The 21,295-nt window shown below is 35.5% G+C and overlaps 2 protein-coding genes across 17 annotated transcripts; one reads left to right on the top strand and one right to left on the bottom strand.

Moving 5' to 3' along the window:
* Window positions 1–8,770: 8,770 nt before the first annotated feature.
* On the top strand, window positions 8,771–12,564 carry LOC110811008 (histidine kinase CKI1-like; the record flags this gene model as incomplete). The annotated part of the gene is given in 8 exon segments (XM_088220480.1): window positions 8,771–9,040; window positions 9,120–9,884; window positions 10,000–10,194; window positions 10,196–10,319; window positions 10,397–10,974; window positions 11,070–12,012; window positions 12,134–12,282; window positions 12,388–12,564. Coding segments are annotated over 8 exon segments (3,201 nt in total), but the record flags the coding sequence as incomplete, so codon positions are not given.
* Window positions 11,458–15,298, bottom strand: LOC110811042 (uncharacterized). 16 transcript variants are annotated; one of them, XR_015819117.1, is made up of 6 exons: window positions 15,134–15,293; window positions 13,716–13,988; window positions 13,434–13,481; window positions 12,131–12,673; window positions 11,948–12,051; window positions 11,458–11,867 (listed from the first exon to the last, which is right to left on the bottom strand). XR_015819117.1 is itself a non-coding variant. In XM_088219957.1 (4 exons), the coding sequence occupies exons 2-4, from the start codon at window positions 13,959–13,961 to the stop codon at window positions 12,641–12,643; spliced, it is 327 nt and encodes a 108-aa protein (XP_088076083.1). In that variant the 5' UTR covers window positions 13,962–13,988; window positions 15,134–15,293; the 3' UTR covers window positions 11,458–12,640. The 16 variants fall into 16 exon arrangements, 9 of the variants coding, with proteins under 9 accessions (XP_088076083.1, XP_021893087.1, XP_088076078.1 ...); XR_015819119.1 differs by lacking the exon at window positions 11,948–12,051 and having other exon boundaries at window positions 12,073–12,673; window positions 13,687–13,988; XR_015819120.1 differs by lacking the exon at window positions 11,948–12,051 and having other exon boundaries at window positions 12,073–12,664; window positions 13,687–13,988.
* Between the last annotated feature and the right edge of the window lie 5,997 nt (window positions 15,299–21,295).

Raw genomic sequence — 21,295 nt, 5'->3', positions numbered from 1 at the left:
ACCGTAATGCATTTAAAACTGTAAAATAAATCAAATAAGAACAGACTGACGAATATATCAGGTTCGGGCCCTATTAGCAATCTTAATTAATTATACATATCTATTAATTTATAAAATATCGTTTTATCATTTATTAAGCTTTAATGCCGTGATAGGAAAGAGGACGAGGGATCCTTACTTATTTCGGAGTCTGAAATCGGGTTCTCACTGCGTCTACAGGCAGTTCCTAGATTCCCTGAATTTTTTTCCGGAAACTGAAACACACTTCCGGTACCTGCACATGTCCCCAAAAAATCCTAAATCAGACCCAGGGCCTTTTCGGCCAATTTTGGAATTCTGGCACGGCGGCTCTGTCGTGCTCCGGTGACGGCGATTCACCTCAGGTTGGTCGTTTCCGGCCGTTTTTGGCCGAATTCGGCCAAACTTGCATTGGTTCCTGTGATAAAACACCCCTAGGGCCCTCGGTGGGCCAAATAATTATAGAAAACCGAGACTTACCTGCAGCGGAGCTCTCGGGTGCGACGGCTCCTCCGGCGCGAGTCGCGATTTGGTGTTTTGCTCCAATCAACCTGTAAAGAAAAGGACGGTGGTCACAGTAGTATAAAAATTACATCGAACGGGAACCGGGAAGGGCCTCATCGGAGACAAAAACTGAGAAAACCTGCGGCGGCGACGCTGGACTTCGGCAGTGTTTTTCGGCCAATTGGCTGGTGGTTTGGCTCCGATTTGGCCACAGGGAGGTTCAGCATCGAAAAACGAGACAATGAGAGAAATTTTACCTCGTTTGGCGGCCGAAAAATCCTCCAGTGCGGCGACGGGTGGCGACGGTCGGTTCCTCAAATGGCTGGGTCATCTTCTCCGGCGAGGGTTCTAGCGGCTAGGGGTTTGGGGTTGGGTGTGGATGCGATTATTTATAACCTTCCCTTTTTAATCTAAGCCGTCCATCATGATTTAATCTGGGCTGTCCAATCGCGATTAAATTGGAAATGAATCTGGGCTGCTCTCACGCGCTCTTGATCTTGGCCGTCCATGCGCGCGGGAACGGATCTGGGCCGTCCAATCGCGCGCACGCGGATCGCCCACGTAGCTCCGTCCCGCGTGGCTCCCCGCGTCAGCGTCCTTGCCACGCGGCGTGTCCTGGTTGGCCGAGGCTGCTAACGTAGTTGTTGACGTGGTGTTATTTTTCTAAATTGCATTTTAACTCCCAGTTTTCGATTTTCTTTTCAAAAATACCTACATAATCCAAATTTTCACCAATTTTTCTCAAAATCAATTTCAATTAAATCCCAAAAATAATTTTACCCCATTTTATTATTTTTATTTTTATTTTTATTTTTATTAAATTAAATTAAATTAAATTAAAACTTTATAAATTAATTATTAAAATAAAATAAAATAAAACAAAATTCCAATAAAAATTAAAATAAAATAAAATAAAAGTTTTGGGCGTTACATCTCCGGCGAGGGCTCTGGCGGCTAGGGTTTGGGGTTGGGTGTGGATGAAATTATTTATAACCTTCTCCTTTTAATCTGAGCCATCCATCATAATTTAATCTAGGCTATCCGATCGCGATTAAATTGTGAATGAATTTGGGCTGTCCGTGCGTGATTCAATCTGGGCTGTCTGCACGCGTGAGATCTGGGCCGTTCGCACGCACTCTTGATCTGGACCGTCTGTGCGCGCGGGAACGGATCTCAGCCGTCCGATCACGTGTACGCGGATCGCCTACGTGGCTCCGTCCCGCGTGCCTCCCCGCGTCAGCATCCCTGCCACGCGGCGTGTCCTGGTTGGCCGGGGCTGCTGACCGGGCTGTTGACGTGGCTGCTGACGTGGTGTAATTTTTTTAAATTGCATTTTGACCCCCGATTTTCGATTTTCTTTTCGAAAATACCCCCAGAATCCGAATTTTCACCACTTTTTTCCAAAATTATTTTCAATTAAATCGTAAAAATAATTTTACCCCTTTTTATCATTATTATTATTTTTATTTCTATTTAATTAAATTAAACTAAATTTAAAACTATATAATTATTACATAATAAATCAATTATAAAAATTAAAATAAAATAAAATAAAAATAGTTCCAATAAAAATAATAATAATAGAATTAGGGTGTTACAAATCTCATTGACAAATGCGTACTCTATATGAATCTAATCTCATTGACAACTATGCGCTCTGTGCTTGTTTTCATGGTCCTAGTAACTATTTTTTACTTATTTTACTTGTTTTTGTCTCTATATATGTATATATATATACATATATACATGTACAAGATATCTATATTTTAAAAAAAAATAATAATTTAAATAAATTTATTATACAATTTTATTTATAATTAGACTGATTAAAATTGTTCATGTATACGTTCATGTTGGATTTTTTTCGACATGTAGGCTTAATATGAGATTTGGTATGCGTATCAAACTACCAATTTAAAAAACTCGTTTAAAAGTGATCAAATATATTTAAACAATATTGAACCTTAATGTATCGGGTTTAAGTATAGATTCGTAATGTACATATGCAATTTTTGTAATTTCTCATTTTATGATGGACAAAATGAGAATGACAAAGTTTGTTAATATAAAAAGCAGTTATGGTCCCCGAATCATAAAGTTGCCATTTTATTTTTCTGAAATTCCATTACAAAAAAAAAAATAGATTTTTAGGTATCTTATTGATTCATAAAATTCTACTGCCGAACGCGAACAATTTTTTTACGATGGATTTAAGTATGCTTCTACTTATATTTTTTATTAATTCAATACGAAATTGTGCGTTTAATTTTACAGATTTACTAATTTGTAAAATATTTTTATTCTAATAGTTATATGTATAAATAAATTATTATTTTTAATATATAAACCAAGTTTGTATATTCTATATAAAATTTTTCACATTAAAAAATTTCATAAAATTATTAATAAAAAATATATATAGAATAAGAGAGAAAATCTCTTAAGATTCTCTCAATGCATCGTAAGATAAATAAAAAATAAAAAATATAGCCATTCAATTATTTTTTAATATGTTTATGCTATATTATATTGTAACACCCCGTTTTTTTTTTTTTCACGTTGGACGTAATTAACAAAGCAATCAATTCCATAACCAATCGGTCATGCACAAGAAAACACTATCACAATCCCTTATTCAATGATCAAGATAAACCTACAATCATGTACAAGTCATCGCACACAATATAACCATACTCATTACCTATGCTACCATCAATTTTACACATTCTATTTGATCAAAAGAAACTAAAATCTTTATCTTGTTACTCTACACACTAGGTTCAGAAGCCAACAACTTCGATCCGGACTCTGTCCCTACATCATCTGTAAAGAGAAAAGAGTGAGTTCATTTAACCCAGTACAATAAAATTCAAAATACAGGTGTGAAATGCAATAATATAAACCCCATGCCTCTACCAACAGTTCACTACTGAACCCCAATTTTCTCCCCCTGTACCTACCATCCCACCTACCCAGGATTTCCGTTCCCCGACGGCACCCCAGGCGTGCCAGTGATACCACCCACCGCCAAGGTCGGCGGCCATTAACCACTTATCGACCCCTATTGGGCCACGCACGCACACTATTTTTCATTCATTTTCGTCACCAACATCAGAAACCATCATTCCTCTACCGATCCCTATCGGGCCACACACACACACTCTCATCATTCTCTCCCGTCACCACCATCGGCGACTATTAGCCATCTCTCGATCTATACCAGGCCACTCACACACACTCTGATCATTTTCTCCTGTCACTGATATCGGCGACCACTAACCATCTCTCGACCTATACCAGGCCACGCACGCACACCATTTTCATTCATTTGCGTCACTAACATCGGCGACCATCGTCCACCTATCGACCCCTATCGTGCCATACACACACACACTACTCATTCTCTCCCACTGCCCCTCTTCGCCCACTACCTGCGACATGCCCTAGGTGCCCCTACTCACACCGTCTTTCCCCCACCGCCTCGAACTCTACTCACACGGCCCACATTTTTTCTCTCTTTCCCCCCCGGTCCTACTATTTCCCAAAGCTCCAGCTACCCCACTCCACTCCCTCAAGCACCTCACTCACCCCGCGGATCCTTCTCTTCCCCAGCGTTCACTCACTGCCTCTCTCTATCTCTCTCTCGGACCACATCCTCCTGCCACAACATCTTTCTATCTCCTCCCGCGTTACTCACTCCACCCATTCCCTCTCTCACAGCTCACTAACCTCACACCTCTTCCTCTCTCCTCCCCCGTTGCTCACACAACCCATTCACTCTCACACAGTTCACACACATCTTCCTCTCCTCCCTTGCATTGCTCACACAACCCGTTCCCTCTCACACCGCTCATTAACCTCACACATCTTCCTCTCTCCTCCTGCGTTGCTCACACAACCCGCTCACTCTCACACAGTTCACACACATCTTCCTCTCATCCCTCGCATTGCTCACACAACTCGTTCCCTCTCACACCGCTCATTAACCTCACACATCTTCCTCTCTCCTCCCGCATTGCTCACACAACCCACTCCCTGTCACACAGTTCACACACATTTTCCTCTCTTATGATCTCCACTCACTCCACACTCTTATCTCTCTCTCGGCCTTCGCCCGTACCGTCACCTTCTCTCTCTCTCCTCCCGCGATTCTCACGCGGCCAACTTCCTTCCACCCGCCTTATTGCACACACTCACTCTATACGGCCTCCTCTGTACACTGCTACTTCCGAAAACCGTCACCACGCACGCCACACACCTAAACATTTCAAACTCAAATCAACACACGTATTTGAAGTTTGTTACCGTACCTCCCATTTCCATCTTCCTTCTTTCGGCCGATCGCGCTATCACCGTCTGCGGTCTCCTCTTCTCTCTGCTCCGCTTCCTTTCTCTCTCCTTCTGGAACCTTCAGTCCTCTCCTCTTTCTCTTTCCCGCTCCCCTTCTTCCTCTGTTCTTTTTTCCTTTTTTTTATTCTTTTTCTTTCCTCTTTCTTTCTTTCTCCCGCCCCCTATTTATATCACCCCATTTTTTCCTCAAAACGGTGTCGTTTTCCCCCTTGCAGAACGACGTCGTTTTTTTCTCTACAAAATGACGTCGTTTTCTCCCCTCTGCAAAACGACGTCGTTTTCCCTTCTTTAAAACGACGTCGTTTCCATCTCCTCTTTTTTTTTTTCTTTTTTTTTTCCCCAGTTATTACATATATATTCCTTTTTCAAGAGGTATCAACGGTATTTTTTTTTTATTATCGATGGAAAACACTATGAATTTAATTTCACTTACAGTTACATGACTTATGCACATCTTCATGATCTTAATAACTGTATATGTGTACATATACACATATATATATATATATGCATGAACAAGATGTTCTTATCTTTTTACCAAAAAAAAAAAAGTGACTTAAATAAATTTATTATACAGTACAAAACAATCTGACCATTGATGCTGAGAAACTATATTAACTTAATTCGAACTACAAATTAATCTCTAATTTTTTCATATAATTAAACCTTTTAATTTATGGATTTCTCTGTCCATTGCTAAATTCTAATATAGATATTTTTAACTTTGCATATAAATCTAATTATACGATTTTGTTGACAAGACGGGGTTTAAATGCAGATTAAAAAACCGTATAGCTTTCCTATCTGCCGTATCAAGTAGTCCAACAAAAATCCTTCCCCATATACATATATATTGTTTGATTCCTTATTATTTTTGAAGTTTATATTTTTTGTAATTTGAAAAAATATATACATCTTTTTTAAATGTACAGAGCTAAATACGGTGCCGTTTAAACTTAATTTCCTTCAACTTTTTATTGCAAGCAGTTGTGATGGTGTCGCTTCCTAACATTATAATCCTGTATTGGTATAGAACTCTCGGAGAGATTGAACGCGATGTGAAATTGAGTGGCGAAAAAACTTGGTAGTGGACTGAGAGTTGAGCTTAGCTATACTTTCTAAATTGCTTCATCCAATGAATTCATCCGCTACAAACTCTGATTAGGGTTTTGATTTCGTCTCTCAACACAGTTGATCAGCTCTTCCACCGACATTAAAGAAAAGGTTAGTACGTAATATATTCATATATGAGTGTATATATATACCCATATACATCTTAATGAATTCGATGTAAAATATGCAGATTGCCCCGTGTTGTATCTAGCATTTTCAACAATTCCTCATGTGGTCCAGGTTTCATATATGTCGATGATGTGTTATAGTTTTATGATAATTTTAATATTTTTATTACTTAAATTTATAATGAATTGGAACGAATTTTGAGTAAAAAAATTCAATTTATGAGTTAAAAATCTTGATGCAGGTGATATTGGTGAAGAAAAGAAGAAAAGAGGAAGAAGCCCATCATACTCAAGAAGTTCGGCCCAGACCCGCTGCAACCAAACCCAGCTAAGAAACAAATCAAACGGCGGCGTCGTTTGACAAATGAAGTGAAAAAAAAGCTTGGAGAAAGCTGAAGAGGAAAATGGAGGCCGGAAAAGGAAGGAGGCGTTCGAAAACCCTACCTCCTCTCCTTCTTCCGTCTACAAAAAGGGAGAGATAGAGAGAGAGAGAGGGAGGGAGAGAGAGACAAAAAGTGTAGGGAGTGAGAGAGATAGAGATCTAGAGAGAGAGAGAGAGAACAGAAATAAAATCTGTAGAGAGAGGGAGAGACGGCGAGCTGGTGACGCTGAAACCAGTGCGCGCTTGGAGGGGGCTTGAGCGTAAAGCCTCACGCGGCGAACGGCAGAGCAGAAGCAAAGTTGCGAGCTGACTGGAGAAGAAGCAGAACGCAGAAAGGAGCTGTTGGTGAAGAGCCGAAAGGACTGCCGAGCTGAAGCGGGAAAGCAAAGAGCTTGGTGGAGAGAGAAGCTGAGAAAAAGAAAATCAAGTAATATATTTTACTAGCATTTTTGTTGTAGAAATTTTTTACTAGTTAATATATGTTTTTTCTACTTGGAGATGTTTGATTCATGGAATTTTGTATACATATCAATTTCATGCATATCTAAATATCAAGACTTTGAACTAATTGAATAATTATAGGAATTTGTAGAATACAAATATATTGACAGATCCTGTAAATATGATTGATTAATTTAAGATATATGTGAAAAAATTAAAAAGAATTTAAAGTATCATATAGTGGTTTTGAAACTCTTTAATATCTATTTCATTTAACTGTTTGCTTATTTTATATGTAATATTATTTTTTTTTATTATTTTTACAGTAATAAATTTATGAAAAGAAAAATATACGCAAAATTTTGAAAGGAATTAAAACAGTATTTTAAAAAGTTTTGCATGCATGCATATGATAGTGTTGAGGTACAATATTTTTTTAAAAAAAAATTAAAAGATAAGTATTTTATTTTTTAAAACATCTAATTTAAATTAAAGATAAAAGTGATGTAAAATTAACCCAACTATTTTCATTCAAATTTTTTTATTTACATTGTATTATTAATATAGAATTAGAACTAACCCTAATAGCTAAATTAGTCATGGAAGGTGGTCTATGAACACTGATTTTCTTGTTCGACATCTCATATCTTCTTGGCTTTTGTAAATATTTGCTTCGGTCTTTCTTCCGTTATTATGTTGTATATTTTTCATTAATTTTCTTTTATATTTTTTGCAATAATAATCAGATTATTTCTTCCATCATTGTTGTTTTTCTGATACTCCTTTAATCATAATTTTCTATTGCAATATATATATATATATATGTATGGCCAATTAATATATCTAATTTAAATTTACTTAATAAAATAATTTTTTAAAAAATTAATTATTAGCATATTTAAAGGTGAATGTCACTTCACTTAACAGTTGCTGCATGTATCATAATTCTCGGAAAAAATTTATCACTTAATTACCTCTTTAACAAGATGATTATTGTGTGTGTGTGTATATATATATATATACACTTTATTTGTAATTAGATTGATTAAAATTATTGATATATTAGTTTCATATATAAATAACTTTTTATTTTTTAAAATAAATGTATATATAAACTAAATTTATATATCTTATATAACCAGGTACAGATTTTCTATATTAGAAAATCTTATATTATTATTAATCAGAAAAATATATAGAAGGAGAGAGAGAATCTCTCGTAAGATAAAGAAAAATCAAAAATATAATTATTTAATTATTTTTTAATATGTTTACACTATATTTTATATTTTTTTTAAGAGATATTAATGTTTTTTTTTCTTCATTATTAATGCAAGACAGTAGGAATCTAATCTCATTAACAGTTGCGTTCCCTGTACTCGTCTTCATGATCCTAATAACTATTTTTGACTTATTTTATTTGTTTTTGTCTCTTTATATATGTGTGTGTATATATATGTATGTACAAGATATTTATATATTTTTTGAGAAAAAATTGATTTAAATAAATTTATTATACACTACAAGGTAATCCCGCCATTGATGCCAAGAAGCTATCTTCAATTTCTCTCCTCCATTCCTAAATTTTATTGTAAACCTTTTTAACTTTGTACAAAAATATAGTGAAACGATTTTATTAACAAAACGATCTATAAATATACATAAAAAAATCGTATAACTTTCCAACCTGTTCTATCAAGGAGTCCAACAAAAACCCTTTCCCATGTACATATATACTGTTTGATTCTTTATTATTCTTGAAGTCTATATTTTCTGCAGTTTGAAAAAATATATACATTTTTTTAATGTACAGAGCTAAATATGATGCCATTTAAACTTAGTTTCCTTCAACTTTTTATTGCAGGCAGTTGTGGTGGTGTCGCTTCCTACCATTATAATCCCGTATTGGTACAGAACTGTTGGAGAGATTGAACGCGATGTGAAATTGAGTGGCGAAAAACTTGGTAGTGGACTCAAAGTTGAGCTTGAGTACACTTCTAAATTGCTTCATCCAGTGAATTCATCCGCTACAAACTTGGTTAGGTTTTTGACTTCATCTCTCAACGCAGATGACCAACTCTCTTTCACTGACATTAATGAAAAGGTTAGTACGTAATATTTTCATATATACGTATATACATATACCAATATACATCTTAATGAATTTGATGTAAAATATACAGATTGCCCCCGTGTTGTATCTGGCATTTTCAACAATTCCTTATGTAGTCCAGGTTTCATATATTGGATTAGACGGCTTCTTCTTCTCTTACTATACAAATGTCAACAATGAAACTCTCGCCATGTACTGCAACACTTCTTTTCCTTCCAATTCTAGTTCAGAGATAGGGAAGAAAAACTACACTTGGTACACCCAACCAGTAGATTTAAGCACTGGAAATCTATATGGTGAAGCCAGAAGACACCTTCCCCTGAGAATAGTCAACACAGACTGGTTTGAAAAGGTGTTGAGCAGTGGATCCGTAGGATATGTCTCCTTAGGTATCGCACGGAAAGAATCAAAAGACCTTTTAATTTTAAGTACAGGCAGTTTGAAAGGGACAGGAGTTGTGTCATTAGGGTTTCCAGCAAAGATGTTGATCGATTTCTTAATGCGTGGAGTTAATATTTATGGAGGAGATCTTTACTTGTCTATTTATGGAGGAGATCTTTACTTGTCTACTGTTGATGGAGAAGTGCTTGTTGAAGGTCTCTCAAATGCACGTATGGCATTTGATAACAACTCAATCGAATTTAGTTTATTGGATCCAAATGGTAGTGACCAAATGAGTCATGTTGGAAACTTTTCATGCTTGGCTAGCAATGGAGGATACAAACCACATATTTTGAAGATTGGAGATTCAAAGTATCAACTTTATTGTTCCTCAATTGATCTTATAGGGCTCCCAGTGGTATGTGCTAATCATTTATTTCTAATTTGCTTTCTTTGATTCAATGATATAGAGTTTAATATATATATATACATAATGCCTAGTTTTGATTTTAGGTATATGCACTGTTAGTGCCTCTAAAAGGATTACCGGGCATTGTTCATAAGAACAGCAAGGTAGCCTCCATTCTTCTGGCACTTATGATGGTGCAGTGATAATCTCCGTTTTTACTTTTGTGTACTTGACGGTAAGAGCTGCAAAGAGGGATGTCTTCTTGTGTGATAATCTTATAAAACAAAGAGAGCCAACTGAGCAGGCAGAGAGAAAAAGTATGAACAGAAGTCTTGCTTTCGCCAGGGCCAGTCACTGACATTCGCACTTCTTTAGCTTGCATTACTGGGTTGATAGAGATGTGCTCCGGAGGGGTTTCTTCTCATTTGGAGATTGCAGCAAGTTTATGACGAATAGATAACTATGCTAAGGACTTAGTTGGTAAGCTAATTAATTCATATATGTAATATCTTAAATTAATAATAAATGTATTATAATTACTTGCTTATTTTGTTCAGGATTGTTGAACTCCATACTTGACATAAGCAAAATTGAAGTTGGCAAGATGCAGCTTGAAGAAGAAGAGTTCAACTTAGCCCAACTTCTTGAACAAATCCTTGACCTGTTTTATCCGACCGGAATGAAGAAAGGTGTTGATATTGTGTTGGATCCTTCTGATGGATCTGTTACGAAGTTCTCAAATGTTAGAGGCGACAAAGGAAGGCTACAACAGATCTTGGTGAATTTAATCAGCAATGCCATTAAGTTTACTTCAGAGGGACAAGTAAAACTAAGAGCGTGGGTGCAGAAGCCATCCTTAAGAAACACAATTATTGCATCCAACAAGATGAATAAATTCTCGAAGTATTTATCTTGTTCGATTTACAAGAATAAAAATGCTCGTAATGACTTAGAATCCGTGAATGCTATACGAATGAATCCAGATTCGATGGAAGTCTTCTTTGAGGTGGATGACACCGGTAAAGGAATACTAGGGGAGAAGAGAAAGTCAGTTTTTGAAAACTATGTTCAGGTCAAAGAAACAGCTCTCAGACAAGGAGGCATCAATCTAGGACTTGGTATCATACAATCATTGGTAAGAATTATCTTTTGATAAATTTGGTGTATTGAGATCTTGATTTTAAGTATCGGACAAGTAATGACATAATTCTTGTTAAAATTTTGCACCAGGTTCGTCTTATGGGTGGAGAAATAGCAATTGTGGATAAAGAGATTGGTGAACCAGGAACTTGTTTTTGGTTCAGTATTTTTCTTTTAACAAGCCAGATTCCTGCTTTGGATAAGGGAGATTTTGAGGCAAAAGAAGATTCTCCATTTTATTTTCGGCAGAACCCATTAGGCCTATCGGTTAGAATTGAAAATACTCAAACACCAGGTTGCATTCCGAGTCCCAGGTTAAATATTCTTGGTTCTAGCCCAAAGTTTAAGGGATCACAAGTTGTTCTCTTGATTCAGAACGAAGAAAGACAAAGAATCACCCAGAGATATATGGAGGATTTGGGGATAAATGTATCAGTTGTTGATCAGTGGGATCATCTTCATAATGTTCTCAAGAAGATAAAGTCCAAGCATACTTCTCCTCATAATTCAATGGCAAAAATGGATTTGAGTTCAAGAAGTGACATGCCTAGTCATATCTCAAAAGATATGCCTTTAAGTGCTTTAGATGGGAATGATCACTATAAACCATCTTTCTATAAAAAGAGAGGTGGCCTTGGTTTCATACTTCTGGTGATTGATGCTCGTGCAGGGCCAATTAAGAAACTCTATCGGATTGTTTCTGAATTCAGAAATGGTCTTTCTGGTGCTTGCTGCAAAGTTATCTGGTTAAACAATCCAAGTAGCAAGAGCACTCTTTCCGAAGAGGGTGATGTTTGGTTTTCGATGCCCTTACATGGTTCTTGCCTGAATCTGGTGGTCAATCTTTTGCCAGAATTTGGGGGAAAATTGCCGGAAGAAATGTATAATCTGAAGAAAGATGATGAACCATATGAAGGAATGTCTAAGCCAACAAAAGATGTTAAACCATATAAAAAGCTTGCTCATACCCCAGAAATATTCTACTCTGCACCAAAAGAAATTGAACAAGCGGAGATCCAAGAAGTTGATTCAAGCCATGAGAAAGGAAAGAAAGAAATTATCGAGATAAGACCTGTCCCAAACAAAGACAAACCTTTAACTGGGAAAAAAATCTTGGTTGCTGAAGACAATGCTGTGATGCAGATGCTGACCAGGACTAGGCTATAGCAGATGGGTGCCATTGTTTGAGGTCTGTGGAAATGGAGAAGAAACTGTGCAGAAAGTTAGCAACGGCCTCAAGGATCATCGGGAACATCAAACTTCGTCCTTTCTTCCATATGATTATATATTCATGGACTGTGAGGTAAGAACTAGCATCTCCCGCTCTCTGGACAAAAAATTCCCCTTTCATGTCCTACTTATCAATTATTCATTTCATTATTAATCACATATATATTATGTTTAACAGATGTCAGTAATGGATGGGTTTGAAGCAGCTAGGAAAATCAGGAAGGAGGAAAAAGGTTATGGTGTTCATATTCCAATCATTGCATTAACTGCTCATACATCAGATGAACCAGGGCAAAAGCTACGCGAGGCTGGGATGGACCTTCATCTTCGCAAACCGCCAGTGAAGGGAGTATAGTTGAAGCCATCAAAAACCTTGACAGTAAATAAACATCTGTGTATATGTCTCCGTTGTGCTGTCTTTCTTAATATGGCTATAGAGAAATATATTTGACCTCCTGAAGTAACTTAGCAAAAGAAATATATGTGAAAAAAATAGTGTAAAGTGCTGAAATATATAGTGATTATCTGAATTAATTCAGTATCGTAATAAAATAAGAAATCAACTTTTCTTATCAACACTAGTGAGTTACAATTTACTGATTCCCTCAATTAAAGGCCTAAGTAACAAGAATAACAACAAATGAAATCACTTCTTGGTGGTAAGAGGAGAACGTTTACCAATTACGTACGTTGTATTAACCAAAATGGGAAGGAGATGTAAGAATGTCTCATACTTCAATAACTTCTGGTTTTTCGTGTTAATCAACTTAGTTTCTTGGATTTTTATTATTAAGTCATTCTCTTTACCTTACGAAAGATTTAGAAAACCTTATTAATATATTGGTAGATATGTAAATATTTTGTATACATAAGATTTACTCCCTTGATGGAAGATGAAGTCCACAACAACAAGCCAATTGATATTTGATTTATCAAATTCCGGTCCACATAAAACATATAACTTTCGTTTCAGTAATGATAAATTGAATCCATCAATTCCAGAAACTAACAAATCCAATGTTGAAAACAAATTTGAACCTTAACATGCACAATTGGTAAAAAATTTATCAACCGCCCTTACCATAAGATAGTCGTACTTGAATACAACCAGCACAGCTAACATTCAATTTGAATCCCAGTTCACCTTGCCAAGCATAAAAACCATTTGTTTCCTCTAGTAGAAATAAAGAAAAAGCAAACCAGCAAAGTGTACATAATTCTTACTGAAAAACAAGAAGTGCAGAGCTCCAAAAACTGATCTATCTCGAATATCTGCAAAGAAGTATATCCTTAAAATTAGTTTGCAACTTATTTTGCATTAATTCTTATCATAACAAATAATTTAACAATATTTCACTGGTAAAGCTTCTGCAAAAATAGAGAGGAAATATAGGACTGCGTATAAACATATTCAAGACTTGACACATTTTCCTAACTAAAAGAATATTTGAGTCTGAATCTAAAAAGAAAAACATACCAAGTTAATTTAGTTTTCTTTGACTTCACCTGAGGCTTCTCTTGGACTTCCTCATCTTCTGAAGAACTTTCAACTAACTCGTCAGGCACATTGTTTGGAATGTTATACTTGGTGATAAAATCCTTGAGTATGCTCATGGTTTTCTCTTTCATTGAAATTAATTGCTCAGAGATATGGTCTCCATTCCCCTTTACAGAATATTTTTCCGATCCAAGTTGAAGTGTGACTTTAACCCGAGGGTTAGTAGGGATAACCTCATGAGTCTGAGCCTCCATGATAACCTTGCAAGCTCCAGATTTTTGCTATAGCAACAATTAGTATCTAGTGTCTAACACTACAACTGTAACTAACCCCCAAAATAAATTTTAAATTAGATGTTTTTCTCAGTCAACATGTCAGAGACGAAATCAGACGCCACAAAATTTACTGATTTGATTTTAGAAGTTCCCGGTTCAGAGAAAATATGAAGTAAGAAGGTCTAAGACCTACCATATAATACAATCTATTAAATAATTTGCATAAAAAAATAAAATTCCATCTAAGTTGCAAGTATATAGTTTGATCATTCATTTATTCACCAATTAAGGTGTCTACAAACCATGGGAGGGAAATTGAAGGTTCATCAAAAGAAAAAAATAGAACAGAAACAAAAAAAAGGATATGAAGTAAAATAAATAAAAGTGAATGCCTTATTGTTACATCATGCACATTTTTTATGTTTTCTTTTTCAGATTTTAACTTTTGTTTCTCGTTTCTACTTCTTCATTACCATTTCCAAGTCGTTCCCAAGTTCAAGTATTCCAGCAACTTAAATGACTCAACTTAATTCATGAATACTTATTTGCATCAGATATTCCAAAACCATGATTTAAATAACATACTAAACACTGAGCGGGCAAAAATCAGAAATATAAGGAACAGAAAAAGTCATGATCCAAGTTGAATTCACGTGAGTCAGAAGCACAAAAGAAACATTGATAAAGGAAAAAGATAGTAATCGAAGAATGATGATACACACGAGAGAGAAGAACAAAAGAATAATACCCGAAGTAAACAGAACCAGTAGAATAATCAATTCCTAAATTAGGGTCTAAATTTAAACTACAAATTAACCATACTCAAAAATAGAAATCCAACTCAATATTAGAGATTTATGCTGAGCAGTAATGCCCAAAACAAATTTAAGTGATTCCCACAATCATTTCACCTCTGTCGGTCACAAAGAAATCCATATTTCAGTTCATAAACCAGAGCAAACGCGTATATGTAATGACTTATTTGACCGATTTAGACAAACAATTTCATGACTGTTTTCTTAGTTCGTAAATCCTTATACATAAAGACATCAACGAATATTCATCATTGCCATAATATTTTAAATAAAGCACGCATATTTCGATACGAAAGTGTATTACAGACCCAAATATTTTTATAAAAAAAAGCATACCTTACATTGAACTTAGACACTCCAGTTTCTTCACCCCACTGACCTCTTAGAACACTCGAAGAAAGAACCCTAAAACTATTTCTTCCTCCAAGCGCTGATTTAGTACTCCGCGGCCTCACATTCTTCACGTGTACCGTTCATCATCTTCACACAGTTCTCTTTTTCTTTTGCTTTCAAAGCTTGAAGAGGAGACGACGCCGTTTCTTTTTCCCCCTTCTGGAGCTGCATTGGGCTTTGGTGTAGCCCATAGTAAAAAATAAACTGGACTATTTCTAGTTATTTTATTATAAAAAATACATGTCACATTGAAGAAAATACTTTTTCCCCATACATATACACTCTCTTATATACAAAAATTTTGGGCTAATTATTATTTTAATTCTAAATTATAATTTCATTTTTCATTTATAAACTAATAATGTAACGACCCCGAAAATTAAAAAAGAAATGTATATGTAAATTTTGAGTGCGGAAGCGAAATAAAAAGTTCTGATTAATATTCCTTACACAATAACCGAAACGTACTAACAATATGAAAGAATAAGTTAACTAAAGAAAATACTAAAAATGAAATACTATAAGGAAAACTATAAAATATTTAGGCATCTACTCTCCGTCTTCCTGCGGAATGGGTTCGGGAACCAAGTTCTCCTGATCTGAAATAGTTAAGTAAGGAATGAGCTACACTATCCCAATAAAGACATCACACTATATCACTATCACAGAAGTAAAGGTTGATAGAAAAACAAAAACGACTAATGGAGCACAATTTTTAATAAATTCATTAATCAATAATAAAACCCTTTACTGTCCACTTACCTCGGTGAGATTTATGAAAACGACTCATAGAAACAATAACATCAAAATATCATGAATTCATATATACTCTGTAACATAGCACATGTCATACTTTTATTTTTCAATCATCAAACAACAATTTCCCTCTTTTATCAGTCTACCAGTATCCATGGGGATCCATAGAGGTCACCGCTACACGTGAACCATTAACTTAAACAACTTAATTCCAGGGCCATCCTCATACCCCGTTCGGTATGGGCACCAAAATATTTAAAGTCTTCATACCCCGTCTGGTATGAGACAACGTTCCCGGTAGGGTTCCCTATGGACCCGGTCCGTCCACCATCTTCCAGGATATCTAGTGAGGTTGTCAACTTATCCATTTATCAATTCACATACCCTTTTTCATTCTTTTCTTAGTTTTCTATTTCTCACATAAACGTGAATACTTACACAAGTAACGTGCATTCAACGAGGCAAGCATACATTAAATCCACGAAACTAAGCAGCAGTAAAGTAAACAGTGATTCATGCATCCGAAATAATAGAATAAATAAGCTACATACCGTAACGCATTTAAAACTGTAAAATAAATAAAACAGGAACTGACTGAAAAATGTATCAGATTCGGGTTCCATTAGCAACCTTAATTAATCACGTATATCTATATAATTCATAAAATACAGTTTTATCATTCAATTGAACTTTAATTCCCCGATAGAAAATACGGTGAGGGATCCTTACTTGATTCGAAATCTAAAATCGGTTTTTCACTACGCCTACGGGCAGTCCCTAGATTTCCTGAATTTTTTTTTTTCGGGAATTGAAATGCACTTACGATACCTGCACATGTCCCCAAATAACTCAAAATCAGACCCAGGGCCTGCTCGACCAATTTTGGAATTCTGGCACGGCGGCTCCGCTGTGCTCCGACGATGGCACCAACGCTTGCGGTGGCGATCCGCCTCGGGTTGGCCGTTTTTGGCCGAATTCGGCCAAACTTGCATTGGTTCCTGTGGTAAAATACCTCTAGGGCCCTCGGTGGGCCGAAAAAATACTAAAAATCGAGACTTACCGGCGGTGGGACTCTCCGATGCGGCAACTCCTCCAGCTCGAGTCGCAATTTGGTTAACCTGTAGAGGAAGGAACGGTGGTCACAATGGTGTAAAAATTACATCGAACGGGAATCGGGAAGGGTCTCATCGGAGGCAAAAATTAAAAAAATTCGCGGCGATGCCGCTGGACTTTGGCGGTATTTTTCGGCCAATTGGCCGGTGTTTTAGCTCCGATTTGGCCACATGTGGGTTTAGAATCGAAATCCGAGCCAAGGAGAGAATTTTTACCTCTTTTGGCGACCGGAAGGTGCTCCGATGCGGCGGCGGGTGGCGGCAGTCGGTCCTCTGGTGGCTGGGCTGTCTTCTCCGGCGAGGGCTCTGGCGGCTAGGGTTAAGGTTTGGGTGTGGATGAGATTATTTATTACCTTCCGCTTTTAATTTGAGCTGTCCATCGCGATTTAATTTAGACCGTCCGATTGCGATTAAATAGGAAATAAATATGAACTGTTCATCGTGATGCAATCTGGGTCGTCCGTACGCACTTTTGATCTGGGTCATTCGTGCGCGCGGGAATGGATCTCAGCCGTTCGATCGTGCACACGCGGATCGCCCACGTGGCTCCCTTCCGCGTGGCCTCCCGCGTCAGCGTCTCTGTCACGCGGCGTGTCCTGGTTGGCTGGGGCTGCTGACGTGGCGTAATTTTTTTAAATTATGTTTTGACCCCCAGTTTTCGATTTTCTTTTCAAAAACACCCCTATAACCCAAAATTTCACCCCTTTCTCCCAAAATTATTTTCAATTAAATCCCAAAAATAATTTTATCCCTTATTATTATTATTATTATTTTTATTTCTCTTTAATTAAATTAAACTAAATTAAAACCATATTTTATTACATAATAAATCATTATATTCATCTAAAAATTACAAAAAAAAATTAAAATAATATTAATAAAAATAATAATAATTTTGGGTGTTACAAATAATATATTTCATTCTGGATCAAGAGTCAAAATTATCATCAGTCTTTAAATTAAAATCTTCTATTAATAATTTTAACATATATGTACTAATATTTTTTATTTTTTATTTTTGAAAAAATAAATATATGTTAAGGCCTGATTAGAATAAATAATAATTAAATAATTGAAGATCATAACACTAATAATCAGTTGTCAATTTTTATTATAGAAATATCAGTTTATTCAAATAAATCCAAATCAAACCATCACCATTCGCTTTTAAAAACTTTGCTAAGAGTTTTCAGCATAAGAAAAACCATTAATTCAAATAAGTTACTAGTTTTCTTATTTCTCATTTCTTCTCCTTCCCCTTCATTTTTCTCTACCAAAAGGAAATGGGAAAGCGCAAACCAGTCACTTTAATACCAATGCCATAAATTATGGCCCAAGAATGCGGAATATTTGTACATTATGCTGATGATATTGTAACATTTTCTCTTATATCTTATCAATTTGCCTAAAATATTATATTTTACAAAATTGTATAGATTGGTTGAAAGAATCATATTTTGTACATTTGTTATTTCAACTTTATAAGTGACAACTTTAAAAAATAATTTCAATAGATAATCTAGCAACTGCCTCATCTTAAACTATAAATGAGTATTTCTACCAAAATAAAATTGGACATTTGACATCATTACCTTAATGTCATGCTCTACTGTTTCAAAATTCCAATAGTAGTTGTTGATAAACCTCAATTGAATAAGTTCATAATACAAATAAACTGAAAACCTAAAATAATTTTAGAAAGAATCCTCAATGTCCATGCTCACATCACAAAACTGTCATTTATCACATTTTAAGTTGAACTTAGTTCAAATATTAATTTAATAGAACATAAATATAAAATATAAAAAAGAATATAAGTATGAATAAAACATTATATGTAAAGGTTCAGAACTTAAATAAAAATAAATTCATAAAATTAAATGCGAAAGCAATTAATAGAGTTAGAGTTTACATTCCTTATACAATAATTTTGAATACCCAATAGGGATACAAGAATGTCTATTCCAAAAGACAAACGGTAATTAAAGAAATAAAATGAATATCAAATAACTAAGCATTCTAGAACAACCTTTACTAGCATTTGAAGAGCGTCCGGATAGTAAACTACTCATAACTCTCTTGCTGATCGAGATCTGTATCTTGGTCCTCTTGATATGAAATAGTTAATGAAATAATAAACTATACTAGCCTAGTAAGAATATCACACTAATTATAGATACAGAAAATCGAAAATTGGTAAAAATCAGAAGAAAAAAAAATAACTAATGGAGCTCTTGCTTTATTTAAATACCTTTAAACTTGAAGATATTTGTTTGATACTTACTGTAATGAGTTTTTCAAAAATAATCTATGAAAACCAATATCCATACTACTTTTCACTTTTACGTATAAGAGAGTAAGAGAATAACTTCCATTTCTTACCTGCTTATTAGTATCTCTAGGGGTTCATAGGGATATCCCCCCAACTCATGAACCCAATATCCAATTTTACAATCAATCGGTCGTCCCCATACTCTGTCCAGTAATGGGTGCCAAATATTTTATTGCCTCGATATCCCGTCCGGTATGAGGGTGAACCATATCTCCCAAACTTTTTCAATAAGGGACTTTCTAGTCCCGTCCGACTGAGGTAACGTTCATGGTAGACTTCTCTATATACCGGGCCCGTATGCTCTTTTCCTAGATAACTAATAAATTTTTCACATACAGATTTTTATCAACAAACAACTAACAAACACATACCAATATTTTATCACCTCGATACCCTGTCTGGTATGAGCATGAACCATATCTCCCAAACTTTTCTGGTAAGGGACTTTCTAGTCCCATCCGACTGAGGTAACGTTCATGGTAGGCTTCCCTATGTATCGGGCCCGTCTGCTCTTTTCCTAGATAATCAACAAGTTTTTCACATACAGATTTTTATCAACAAACAACTAACAAACACATACCAATATTTCATATCACATTCACATATCAATTAAATTATAGTTATGCTGACGGTATATAACCAAAATAACCAGATAAATTGATAAGACCATTGAATTATAAGTTAAGAACATGTACTATACGAAAATCAAGTAAGTAGGACAGTATAGGAAAATAACATGAAATCAAGATAATTATGAACTAATCGGACTCTACATCCAGTAACCTGTAATTATTTTTAAGATTTTTTAATTTTTTATAAAAAATACAAAATTATACATCGTTAAGCTTCAATTTACCGTAACGAAGAATAGGGTAGGGATCCTTACCCGGATAGGTATTTCGAAACATCGAGCTGTCTATTACGTATCCTAACAGGTACCGGGCTCCCTGAATTTCTTTTATAGAATTCGAAACACTCATCACGTACCTAAAAATACTCTAAAAATTTAAAATTGATGTCCAAAATTTTTTTCGGCCAATTTTGGGATTCTGGCACAGCTCCACTGCCGTGCTTTGGCGCTGGCTCGGCTGCCCACAACGGCGGTTCGCCTAGGCCTACTCAGTTTTGGCCATTTTGCACGTATCCTTGCAAAAAAACACGTTATAAAGCATTGGTTGGTCAGAAAATCACAAAAATCAAACTTACCGACAAAGAGGGACCTCCAGGTACGGCGGCTCCACCGATCCTCCTTCGTGGTTGAGATTTTTTCTTCAACTAACCTACACAGAAAAGGTAGGTGAACATAATAACTAGAAAATCGCGTGAAATGGGAAACGGAAAGGAGCTCATCGGAGGTATTTTTTAGTTTTGGCCACAGCAGCTCTGCCAGACTTTACCTGCGGTTTTCGGCTCACCCGCCGTCACTCTTACTCTGATTTGGCCACAAGGATGCTCGGAATCGAATTTCGAGCAGGTAGAGAAAATTTTACAGTGATAGATTTATTAAAAGAAAAATGTAAGACAAAATACGTGAAATTTCAAAAGGAATTAGAGTAGTATTTCTAAATGACGTAAGTTTTGCATGCATGCATATGATAGTGCCGAGCCTCAATATTTTTTAAAGAATTAAATTTTAGCACATGTAAAGTAAAAAAAGTTAAAATATTAAAAAATACATATATTTTCTTTGAAAAAGTGTCTAATTCAAATTAAAGATAAAAATTGTTTAAAATTAACCAACTATTTTCATTCAATTTTTTTGTTTATATTGTATTATTATTTAAATGATATAGAATTAGAATTAGAACTAACCCGAATAGATAAATTAGTCATGGAGCATGGTCTATGAACACTGATATTCTTGTTCGATATCCCATATCTTCTTGACTTCTGTAAATATTTGCT

The sequence above is a fragment of the Carica papaya genome, chromosome 5 (genome assembly GCF_054855325.1).
Source record: "Carica papaya isolate Zhongbai chromosome 5, ASM5485532v1, whole genome shotgun sequence".
In the NCBI taxonomy this organism is placed as follows: Eukaryota; Viridiplantae; Streptophyta; class Magnoliopsida; order Brassicales; family Caricaceae; genus Carica; species Carica papaya.
The sequence above is the reverse complement of the archived record's forward strand: the minus strand, read 5'-3'. Positions and strand labels throughout refer to the sequence as shown.